We start from the raw sequence: 12,563 nt of genomic DNA on the forward strand, positions 1-12,563 counted from the left end.
TTTGTCCATGGAGGGGAATCAGAAGCGAAGAGGAGCCACTTTCTGCCTGTCCTTCCCGCGGTCCCGGGGGCAGGCAAACCTCCCGAGCGCCTGGCGGCCGCGCGGCCGAGCCCGCAGCTCGGGAACGCGGAGGAGGCCCAGCTCCCGCCGGGGAGGCGCGCGAAGGCGGGGCGCGCACAGGGGCGGGCGCGCGCCGGGCTTGGGAGAGCTCCCTCTGGGATCGCGGCTGCGCAGTCGGGCCGGAGCCGGGAAAAGGGGGAGGAGGGCGGAGGAGCCGGAGTAAGGGGAGGGGGAGGAGCGGCGAAAGCGGAAGCCATGTTGGAGTTTCACCCCGAGCGAGGGGCTGCGAGCGTTCTGCTCTCCTTGTGGGTGTGACCCGGCTCGGCGCGGCGGCCGGCTGCGGGGGGCGGGGACGGTTAGGCCGGCGGCGGCGGCGGCGGCGGCGACTGCGTGAGGGGAGCGGCAGCGGCCGCAGCGTGGAGCTGGGCGATTGTGACCGCCAGGGGAGCAGGGGGCCGGCCGCGGCGCCCACTCTCCGTGTGGCCCCCTGAGCGCCCCCCCTCCCCTGCCCGGGAGGGAGGCGGGGGGCACCCGGGGCCCGCCATGAACCCCGGCTTCGATCTGTCCCGCCGGAACCCGCAGGAGGACTTCGAGCTGATTCAGCGCATCGGCAGCGGCACCTACGGCGACGTCTACAAGGTAAAGACAGGGGCCGCGCGCCGCCGAGGCCGCGGGGTCCCCACTCTGCGCAGGGAGGGCCGGGGGTTCCGGGAGCCTCGGCGTCCGAGTCCGCGCTGCCTTGGGAGACGCTGGCGCCCGGGAGCAGTGGGGGAGGAGGAGGAGCGGGCGCAGAGGGTTCTGCCGCCTGGGGTTGAACAAAGGGCCAAATGTTTAACCCCGAGACCTCCTAGTCCTGACCTGAGCCCTGCCCTGGACGTGATCTTTGACACCTCCCCTCCTGCGCGCAGTTCCAGGGAAGGGCTGAACGTGAGTGAGCCACTGTGCTCTTGGCAGTGCAGAGGTCTGGGCGTTTGTTGCATTGGCAGGGTCAGTGCGACGAACCAGGCAGCAGGGGTTGGCGTTGTCAGACCTGCGTGTTTCACAGTCCTGGGTTATGTCCGCTGTAGGTTGAGAGCTCCTGCCCACTAGGTTGGTAGTAGTTGATACGCTGCTCACCCTCCATCGACTGTCCTCAGCCTTTAGCTTCTTAGCAACCGCCTATCAGTTTCTTTTAAGTTCCCAAGTAATGACTTTTCTTTTGTGAAAGAAATCCAGTTAGTATTGTGGGAGGGGGGATTTTTCAGGGGGAGGAGGAAAGAGCAACATTGTATTTACCTAGTCGAATTGGACTGTGATGCCTTTCAAACTTGTTTTTGTCAGTGACACTCAGGAATCAGCTTTTTTGTTTGTTTGTTTTTTAAAGTGAATCGAATACTTAGGATAGGTACTGGTTTGACAAGGTTAGAATTCAAAGTCCATTAGTAGTACAGCATTCCTGTTGCAGAGGGACCACTTCTAAATGTGGGAAGATAAATCACTCTTCCCTGGCCAGCTCAACTTTTGGCCTCCCAGGGACTGCCAAGAAGAGAGGAGGATGGTGCCAAATGTGGCAGCAGTCTGGATTGAGTTGTGTATCTTATTACTGGTAACTGAAGTTGAACTCCTGCTGTTTCACATAACACCTGAGGATACACACAAAGAAACTTAATTTTACCTTGGAAAGTTTAGCCTCAACTTTACTATTTGAAACAGTGCGTGTGTGTTCTGAATTAGTCTTGTTTTGGGGATGGTTTGCTTTTCACTATTGTGGTTATGAGATCACTTACCCGGGTAGACGATACAGGTGTATTGAGTGCACCTACAGTACATAAGGCACTAAGCATCTAGGTACTTGAGTTGTAGCAGTAAAAGATGTGGTCCCAAATCCTACTAGGCGTTTCTGTTATTTTAGACAAGAACAACATTCAGCAGCCATTTGAATACTTTATTGCAGTTTTATTTTGTGCTGTAGAGTATTAGGATTAGGGTTATGAGAGCATGTAACAGGCAGACCTGTTCTTGTTTGGGGAGTCAGAGGCTCATCACCTTTTAGTTGAGATCTGAAAGGTGATTAGGCATTCTTAGGGCAATGGAGAGAAGGGATTATGTCCGATAATGGGAGCTCTGAGGTCTGGTTTTGAAAGAAGGTCTGTATAGCCTGAGCAGTCAGAGAGGGAGCATGGCCCTACATCTTGCAAGCCTCTTAGCTCTGGTAAGGAAATTGGACTTCTCTTTAGGACAGCCGGGAGCTATTGCAGGATTTTAAGCAACAGAGTAAAGTTAGGTTAAGATTTTCAAGAGATCGCCATACTGCAGTGTGAAGAGTGGAATGGAGGGAGAGGGCAGTTAGGAGGCCATTGTGATAGTCCAGGTAAGAATAATGATGTTTTAGAATATGGTGATGACTGTGAAAGTAGAAGTGGATGGATGCAGGTAGCTAATGACTGGCTGGGTAGGAGGTGAATTGTCCAATTATATTCATATGAAAAGTTAACTAAAACCTTAGGAATGTATAAGTCTTAGGTGGCAGTGTGTACAATAAGTTCTTTTAGAGTTCTTTACAAGAATAATTGGCCACGTATTTGCAGTACAGTAGATCTTCCATAGTTGCCCACCTCCCTACATTGACCACCTCCTTAAGTTTTCCTGCTTTTCATAGACGAGACACCTACCACATACGTGAATCAGTACAGAAGGCCTAGTTCCTTATGTTGACCACCTCCGTATGTTGACCAGTTTGTTACAGTGTCTTGGGTAGTCAACTGATAGAAGTTCTACTGTATTTAAAAAAAAAAAAAGACAGTTGAGCCACATGATTAAAAAGTAAAAAAAAAGGGCCTGTAATTTTTTAAGTGCAATAGAGTCAAAATTAAAATTGATTAATCTTGTCATCTGCTTAAAATAATGATAATACTGGCTGACATTTATGGAGTGCTTATTACTTGCCAGACACTTTCCTAAGATTTTTCTGCTTATTTCTAACAATAACCTTATGAGATAGATGCTGTTCCTGACTTCTTTTGAAGTTGAGGCTCGGCACCTGTGGCTCAAGCGGCTAAGGTGCCAGCCACATACACCTAAGGTGTCGGGTTCGAATCCCCAGCCCGGGCCTGCCAAACAACAATGATGGCTGCAACCAAAAAATGGCCAGGCGTTGTGGCGGGCGCCTGTAGTCCCAGCTACTTGGGAGGCTGAGGCAGGAGACTCGCTTGAGCCCAGGAGTTGGAGGTTGCTGTGAGCTGTGATGCCATGGCACTCTACCCAGGGGGACAGCTTGAGGCTCTGTCTCAAAAAAAAAAAAAAAAAGAAGTTGAAGAAACTGAGGCACAGAGAGATTAACTTGCCAAAGTTATAGTTAGAGCTAAAATTCAAATCAGTTAAAGACTGCATTCTTTTTTTTTTTTTTTTTTTTGAGACAGAGCCTCAAGCTGTCCCCCTGGGTAGAGTGCCGTGGCATTACAGCTCACAGCAACCTCCAACTCCTGGGCTCAAGCGAGTCTCCTGCCTCCGCCTCCCAAGTAGCTGGGACCACAGGTGCCCGCCACAACGCCCGGCTATTTTTTGGTTGCAGCCGTCATTGTTGTTTGGCGGGTCCAGGCTGGGGATTCGAACCCGCCACCTTAGGTGTACGTGGCTGGCGCCTTAGCCGGTTGAGCTATAGGCGCCGAGCCAAAGACTGCATTCTTAACCAGGGATGCCTCTCTAAAGATAGGATATGGGCAAATAATGTATTACTTCATTTCCAGTGGAGAAACTTAGGGTACACATTTAGTTTAGCGTTTGAGTTGTAGCCACACTCTAAGTTACTAGGGATTAATAATGCCTAACTCCTGCTGTGCAGCCAGACCTCACAGTTTTTGTAGTCTGCCAAGTGGACATCAGAATAGATGCTTGATCCCTGCCTGCCAGACTTTTCTAATACCAGGGACCAAAGCAGAAACTTCATGTAGTTTTTGGCATCATACTCCCACCTGCTAAACCCAAATCTTTTTATTTTTTGAGATACAGTCTCACTTTGTTGCCCTTGGTAGAGTGCCATAGTGTCATAGCTCACAGCAACCTCAAACTCTTGGGCTCAAGTGAACCTCTTGCCTCAGTTTTTTTTTTTTCATGTTTCGTGGCGATGGGGTCTCACTCTTGCTCAGGCTGATCTCACACTAGTGACCTCAAGTGATCCACCCACCTCCACCTCCTAGAGTGGTAAGATTATAGGTGTGAGCCACTGCATCTGGCCTCCCAATCTTAAACTATTTGTATTTTTGTCTATAATCACATTTACGCTATAAAGATACATATTGTTTTGTATTTGTTTTGCTGTTTCATATTTCTCCTGTTTATACTAATTGTGTTGATTAATTAGAAAGGACTATATTTTGTTTTCAAAAACCAGTGTGTATAATTTGCTCCTTAATTTGTTAGCATTTAGGTACTAAAAATGGAATGATTGGATTAAGTAGTGAAGTTAGGGGCCTAATTAATTGTAGTCAGACTTGGAAGGTTGGTATTTTAAGGGGTTTTTATTTTGAAACCAATGTAATACAGTATTTATTATATTAAGTGTCATGGTTTAGTTAAAAAGGGCTAAAGTATGATGTGAATGATCTGGGATTTATTAGCTTTGTGATCTTGTAAAATCACTTCGCCTCTCAGAGCTGTTTTGTTGTGAAGGTATTATTACCATAATATGCCCTTCTGCTTTTAGTATTAAATAAATGACTCAAGTTTTACCCAAAGAATAAGTTATCTTTATTTTTTTAAGGTCAATCGAAATAGACATTTATTTCATCTCTATAGTCTTTTTTTTTTTTTTTTTGGTAGTTTTTGGCCGGGGCTGGGTTTGAACCCGCCACCTCGGGCATATGGGACCAGAGCCCTTCTCCTTTGAGCCACATGTGCCGCCCCATCTCTATAGTCTTAAAGTACTTAGATACACTAAACAAACAAAGAAATTGTAGCTTACGTTTTTGTGTGTGTGTGAGAGACACACTAGAGTGCTCTGGTGTCAACCTAGCTCACAGCAACCTCAAACTCCTGGGCTCAGGGGATCTTCTTGCCTCAGCCTCCTGAATAGCTGGGACTGCAGGTGTATGCCACCATGTCCAGCTATATTTTTTTTTTCTGTTTTTAGTAGAGATGGGGTCTTAATCTTGCTCAGGTTGGTCTTGCTGAGTTCCAGTGATCCTCCTGCCTCGGCCTCCCAGAGTGCTGGGGTTATAGGCCTCAGCCACCTCCCCCGGCAGACTTTTATCTGTCATGAAGTATCTGCAGCTGGGGTTACCTAGGGACCTAGCAGTTGACATCTAGAGCTCTTTCACTGAACCTCAGGAGGCTTCTGAGGAGCTCTGAAATTAGTAGGTGTCATGTTGTGTGTATTCTTACTTTTCTGTAGAGATGTCTTGTAGCATTCATTGCATTCTTGAAGAGATGAATGATCTGAAAAAGAAAAGAACAAATAATTAGTAGATTAATCTTTTGAAAGAGTTTTCTTGGCAAAGTAGGTAGTACTGTACTAGATCATAATGTCAGTGTTTAATATGATTTTCACATGCATTGTGCCATCTTTTTTCAGACAGTTTTCTAGTTTAAATTTGTTATTCCTACCCTTAAAGACATCATGTCCTTACTTCTAGAAAGAAACAGGGGATAGTAAAGCTAGAGATAGGATAAAGGCTAAAGAGGCTTTTAAGGAGTAGTCTTCATGTGTTTCTAGGAAGTATCTCATCTAGTCTCATGCCTTTAGCCTGGTCCCTGTGAGAAGCTCCCAGCACTGGTCTCCTGCTTGTGCTTTTCTCCTGCCATTGTCTCAGCTGACACCCTTCTCCAAATGTATGCCTTTCCTCATATCCAACTTTTGTCAAAAGTCCCGGAATTGACAATTTACTAAAAGGCTGGAACCCTTAAAGTTATCTTTTACTTCTAAACTGGAGTTCATAGACATTTTTCAAAGTCTATACACAGGCATTTTCCAAAGGTTAGACAGGTTGCTTCAGGGAAAGCCATACTATGAGTAAAGACTGAGAAGTCCTATGGTAAAGAAGCCTGTTAAACTTTGCTTAACCTAGCAAACTCCAAACTTAGAATTTTTTTATTCCCCTGTAATAATTATTGCTTGTCCTTAGTACTAGTGTCTTGAAGAACATGCTTTGGAAACATTGATACTGGTTTTTAATCTGTGTGTTTGGAAGCTGTTCCCTTTACTTGAGAATCTATCCAGGTAGCTTTCACCTGGTAGTCTAGATTTGCAGTTGCTGTGAAAGCTGATGGGGGGAAAACCGAAGTGTGGGCAGTGAAATCAGGAAACCAACTTGTATGTATTTAGAGCATTATGTATTGGCTTATTGGTAATTATGCATCTTTCAAGGTATTCTGTTTATCAAAGACTAACTCTTCCGTTATACTCAGCATTTGTGAGAACCTTTTTTGGAACATTTTCCTTTGGTGAAGAACGTGAAGAGCTGAAGCATTTAGAAAGGAAATTCAAACATGGTTATCTGGTGTTATGCTCACTTTTATTTCCATGAAGGATAAAGTCTAGATGCAGGGGTCCTCAAACTATGGCCTGCTGAGGACATTTATCCAGCCCACTGAGTGTTTTTACCACCGCTGACTGTCCTGCTTAGCAGCCGACTCATCCCAGGCCCGCAGTCCGGCCCTCCAGCAGTCTGAGGGACAGTGAACTGGCCCCGTGTTTAAAAAGTTTGAAGACCCCTGGTCTAGAGAGACAACAGGTAATGGCCCCAAACTTCAGTAAGATCATTTGAAGTGATAGACTTTTCCAGCATCAGTAGCTATTTGAGGTGGAGGTTGGCAGTGGAACAGATAGGCAAGTAATTTCTCTAGAAAGCTTTAAACCAAACAAATAAGACCCCAGATTATCTGACTTTGATATGGATCTTATTGCCTAAAGTAGATCTCTTTAGACTCTCTAAAGTATTTCTTGGAGATACTTACCTCCAAGCTTTGATCTGTGTATTTATTTGTGAAAGCACATCTAATACATTATTTTGTATTGAAAATAAACAGTAAGTTCTCTCATAAGAGTACATTGAAAAGCCATCCTATATTGAATAGCTGTAATGAGAGGAAATGTGTCAGAGACTGTGAGTAGAGTAGCAAAAATGGCAAGGCTTAAAACTTGGTATTTATAGGAACATAAAACGTGTACCTGCTATTAGCTGTCATAGTGTAAGACCAGAACCTTGCTGCCTTACTTATTTCTGTCGTATTAAACCTCTTACTTGGCCCTGAGAGATTTTCTAGACACTTCATAATCTGCTCAACCTACCTTTCTGTAGCCTAGTATAGAATTTAAGAACAGGATTCTGGAGCCTGGCTGCCTAGTTATATCACTCAGTAGGATTTTGTCCTTGGGCCAGTTACTCCCTCTCTCTGTGCCTCAGTTTTCCCTTGTTTTAAAATGGAGATGCTTAGAACAGTGCCTGACACATAGTACTCAGACATTGTTAATTGCTGTTAGTATCACGTATTACTTCTTATTGCATTATTTCTCCTGCTACTGTTCTTCTATCTAACCTGTTCTGCTCGTGAAGCTCTGCTTGCACTTGCTGTGTCTACCCTGGAATAATCCTCTTCCTTTTTTCCCTAGTCTCAGCTCAAATGTCACCTTGTTTTTCCTTTTTTCTTTTGAGACAGAGTGTCACTATGTTGCCCTTGTTAGAGTGCTCTGACATCACAGCTTACAGCAAACTCCAACTCTTGGGCTTAAGCGTTTCTCTGGCCTCAGCCTCCCAGGTAGCTGGGACTACAGGTGCCCCCACAACACCTGGCTATTTTTGGTTGCAGTTGTCATTGTTGTTTAGGAGGTTCAGGCTGGGCTCAAACCCACCAGCCTCGGTGTATGTGGCCGGCACCCTAATCACTGAGCTACGGGCACTGAGCCTCAAATGTCGCCTATTCATGAGGCCATTCCTTACTCTCTACAAAAAATAGCACTCTTCCTCCCTCCTTCGGGGATCCAAATTAGGGATGGATCCAGAGTTTCTGGGACCTGAAGTTTATACAATTTGGGGGGGCCATTATTAAGAAAACAAATAAATTAGAATAAAAACTTTGGTTTGAAAGTAAATATTTAGAATGAGAAAAGATATCCCAATAAAATACTGTAAGCTTAAAGGCAGGTCGCTTTCTTGTGAGATTTCCTTAGGCACTGAGTCAGAAATGCTCACAGGAAATGCTTCTGGGGAGCAGCTCCTCCTCTCCACCCAGCATGTTCTGTGTGTCTCAGTAACTCTCAGCTCTCAGAGAGGCCTGGAGAGTGCAGACAGAGGAGCCTGAGCTTTAAGTTTCATTAGCTTCATAGAAAATTGAACTCTGCTTTTCTTTTTCTTTTCTTTCTTTCTTTTTTTTTTTTTGACATGAGTCACTGTCACCTTGGGTAGAGTGCTATAGCATCATAGCTCACAGCAATCTCAAACTCTTGGGCTTGAGCAATCCTCTTACCTCAGCCTCCCAAGTGGCTGGGACTACAGGCACCCACCATGGCACCCAGCTAGTTTTTCTGTTTTTAATAAAGATGGGGGTCTTTCTTTTGCTCAGACTGGTCTTGAACTCATGACCTCAAGCAGTCCACCCCCCTCAGTCTCCTCGCCCCGCTTGGTCTTTAATTTTTCGTTATGGCATATTATCACCACACATTTATTGTTCATTGCCTATTCCTCCCACTAGAGTGTAAATCCTGGTAATTTTATTTCACTCACTGCTGTATCCCCAGAATATAGAAGAGTACCTGACACATGTTAGACACTGAATAAACGATTTGTGGAATGAACTGACATGAGAGAATCCATAACTATGTAAGTTTAGAGGAAGACCGTTGTTTCTGGTTGGGAAGAATCACATAGGCTTTACAGAGGAGGAAGCACTGGGCTAAGAGTTCTGGCAGTTGTAAGTATAGGATGCGTTAAGCGTATTTTATTATTAGGCCAAAACAAAATCAGTGGGTTTAATGTGTGTGTCTTCTGCATATTAAACAATGTTCATATCTATTATATCCATTTGAAGTTACTCTTGTCATTTTAAACCAAAGACACTTGGTGATTAGTGAATTTGTGCGTCACCAGGCTATTACATGGTGCTTTTATTTTGTTTTTTGAAAATGCATGTATGATTAAATTGGGCTCTTAGGAAGAAGTCTTTGTTCACCAATACAAAAAGGCCTTATGATTCAAGAGATGAAATCATGTTTCTTTTCTGCTTTAGTTTTGTTTTTTACAGTCGATTTTTGTTCTGGAAAATGCCACATTTCAGAGTGTCAACCACCTGGACCTGAGATTATAAGTCTAGGTTCCTGATGTAACAGTGTACTGCCTACCTGAGTCTTTAAAGTCTGTAGAAGAATTTATTATTCATTCATTCATTCATTCATTCAGTCTGTGGAAGAATTTAAGATTTGACTTTAGGTATGTTTAAGTAAGACATTTATTTTATTTGTTTAAACTCTTAAAAAACTTCTTTCTGTAGAAATCATTCAACTTCCCTTGCTCAAAGAATCTTCTCTTCATTGTACACTAAAGTACAAACTTTGAAGTGTAACGTTCCTTTGTGCCCTGTGTGTCCTAAGAATGAGTGAGGTTTAAATGACTTGGAGGAGGCAGGGAGAGAGAGGAGGAAAGCAGAGGCGTGAATGGAGGTGGTGTGTGATTCTAGGTGAGTGTAACTCCATGGGTGAAGTCTTGCAGACTAGAAGAGAGGATGGACTGATGTAGAAGGCTGTGTAGGGCCAATTTGTAAACTTGTTGCAATTTTTCTTATATGAAGTGGTAGGATGCTGGGCTTTTGTACAGGAGTAATACTGTTGAAAGTGCTCAGTATTGTCTGACAGTCAGAAGAATGGATCAGAGAGGAAGGACAGAAATACCTGCCAAGTACAATCTGTGATTCTTAAATTTTTTGGTTTCAGAACTTGGATACATGCTTAAAAATTACTGAGAACCTCAGAGTCATTTATGTTACACCTTTTGTTATTTACCACATGATGCATCTGAGATATTTAAAAACTATTAATTTGTTAAAAAAGAATAAATCTGTCACATGTTAACGTAAAAAACATTATTTTTGGAAAAATACTTTATTTTCCAATAAATAAATAAATAAATAAAAAGATAGTAGAGCGGCATTGTACGTTTGCAAGTGTCTTTAATATTTGATTAAATAGAAGACAACAGCTTCTCAATTCTGCTTTTTCATTCAGGGTACGTGATATTTTGAGTAAAAATGGCGTTTTGTGAAAAAAGTGGCTAGGGCAGCTTGCATCTCACAGTCACACAAGTGCTGTTCTTTGAGACAGCCGTTGTACTTTGCTGTGCACCAGATGTGTTTTATGCCTAGTTCCCATTTCATCACATGGAATATTAAAATGGCATATATTCAAAGGTCAAGATTTGATAAAACTTACATTTCAACAAAGACACTGTTACTTGAAACCTGCTCTCTCTACCCCTCCCACCCAGTGCAGGGCAGTGAAGAATTTGGTGACTGCTAGTGCATTGTGGGGCCATTTCTTTGATTTCTGCTGAAGCGCCACCAGTTTTACTAGTGTTGCTTTTGCATCAGAGTGCAAATGTCAACACAATAAAAGGGAGCAGGTAACATTTTTGTATTAATGTGAAAGTAGTTTTGACCTTCCAGACCCTTAAATCCCAGCGACCCCCTAGGGAATCATCAAGCTGTTCTAGAAGTTTATATAGAGTAAGCTAAGTGAGGTAAATGATACGTCAGGCAGTGAAAGCAGTAGTGAAGAATGGAAAGGAAGGAACAGATGAAAAGCATCGTGGAGAAAACTTGATAGGACTTTGTGGGTAGACTCGGGGGAGGAGAAAGCTGATTCAAAGGAGACTTCAAAATGTTAAGGTTGATTTAGGAGCATGTTACTGCTTTATAAATTTGCTTCAATTAATAGTGGGAGAGTGATATCCAGTACAAAGATAGGACATAAAGTTGAGAAGGGGAAGCAGTGATGAATTCTGGATATGTTGATTAAAAATAAAGCTGTAACCTGTGGGATTTCTTTTCTTTTTTTTCTTTTTTTTTGAGACAGAGACTCACTTTGTTAGCCTAGGTAGAGTGTTGTGGTGTCATAGCTCACAGCAATCTCAAATTCTTGGGCTCAAGCGATTTTCTTGCCTCAGCCTCCGGAGTAGCTGGGAGGCTACACGTGCCTGCCACAAAACTCGGTTATTTTTAGGGGCAGGATCTCTTCCTCAGGCTGGTTTCAAACCTGTGAGCTCAGACTGTCCTCCCGCCTCGGCCTTCTGGAGTGTAGGGTTACAGGAGTGTGAGGCACTGCGCCTGGCCTGATTTCTTTTCTGCCCCCCTTCCCCAGTGTATGTGTGTCAAAGACAGACTCTGTGGTTACTCTTCAAAAACTCTAATAATGAGTTACTTCATTTTTCTATGAAAAGTAACAATTCTTTAGCAGTGTCTTAAGGACTAATAAGAACTAAAAATAGAGTCAGTATCTTTTTCTCAGATTTTACTGAGAGATCAGAAAGATGTACAGAGATATGTCCTATTGAAGAAAAATGCTACAGATTTGGAAGGTAATAATATAAACTGTGAGTGGGTAGAGTTTAAGCTAGATATTTTTATTCTGGCATAAGTTTTTAAAATGCCTATTTTATTCTGATTATTGCACATCTTTTAATAATAGACAATAAGAAAATTATAATAAAGTAAATAACTAGTAATTTTATTTCCAGGAGCTACTTCTAATATTTTGATGTATTTTCTTCCCCTTTTTGTATACATATTTTGCAAAACTTGTATGCTGTTGTATTTTTATAATTAAATTATAGTTACATATACTGACATGCACAGATCTTAAGTGCCAGTTAGATGAGTTTTGACAAATGTACACAACTGTGTTACCTGTGCTCTTAACATAGAACATTTCCTTAACCCCAGAAAGTTCCCCTGTCCCCTTTCCCAGTCAATCATAACCACCACACTGCCACTCACCACCCACTTACAGTCACTGTTGTGATTTTTATCACTATAAAAGCTCTTTGAGAACTTCATACAAATGAGTCATGAATGAGTTGCTGTGACACCTTTGATGAAAATCACTTGGCGGTACATGTGTCTGTGTCCTCTCATCAATAAATACCTCACTGCCTTGCCTACTGTAGTTTTATAGGAAATCTTGAAATCAGGTAATATGAATCCTCCAACTTTGTTTTACCTTTGCAAAATGTTTTTATCTATTCTAAGTCCTTTGCTTTTTTGTACAAATTTTAGAATCAGTTTTGTAAGCTAAACATAAAAGCCTGCTGAGGCTGTGCCTGTAGCTCTGTGGGAAGGGTGCTGGCCACATACACCGAGGCTGACAGGTTTGAACCCAGCCCCAGCCAGCTAAATAACAATGACAACTGCAACAAAAAAATAGCCGGGCGGGGCAGCGCCTTTTGGTCAAAGGAATAGGGCCTGGTCCCATATGCCCGAGGTGGTGGTTTCAAACCCAGCCGTGGCCAAAAAAAAAAAAGACAGGTGTTGGCGAGGATGTGGAG

The 12,563-nt window shown here is 43.2% G+C and overlaps 1 protein-coding gene across 1 annotated transcript in view; it reads left to right on the forward strand.

The window, feature by feature from the left end:
• Nucleotides 1–281: 281 nt before the first annotated feature.
• Nucleotides 282–12,563, forward strand: part of MAP4K3 (mitogen-activated protein kinase kinase kinase kinase 3) — a 206,572-nt gene continuing 194,290 nt past the window's right edge. The window contains exon 1 of the mRNA XM_003795701.3: nucleotides 282–699. Within this exon, the coding sequence (XP_003795749.1) occupies nucleotides 604–699 (96 nt within the window). The 5' untranslated portion in view covers nucleotides 282–603. The remainder of the gene's footprint in view (nucleotides 700–12,563) is intronic.

Source organism: Otolemur garnettii, unplaced genomic scaffold (genome assembly GCF_000181295.1).
Source record: "Otolemur garnettii isolate 467f Iridium unplaced genomic scaffold, OtoGar3 scaffold00095, whole genome shotgun sequence".
Lineage (NCBI taxonomy): Eukaryota > Metazoa > Chordata > Mammalia > Primates > Galagidae > Otolemur > Otolemur garnettii.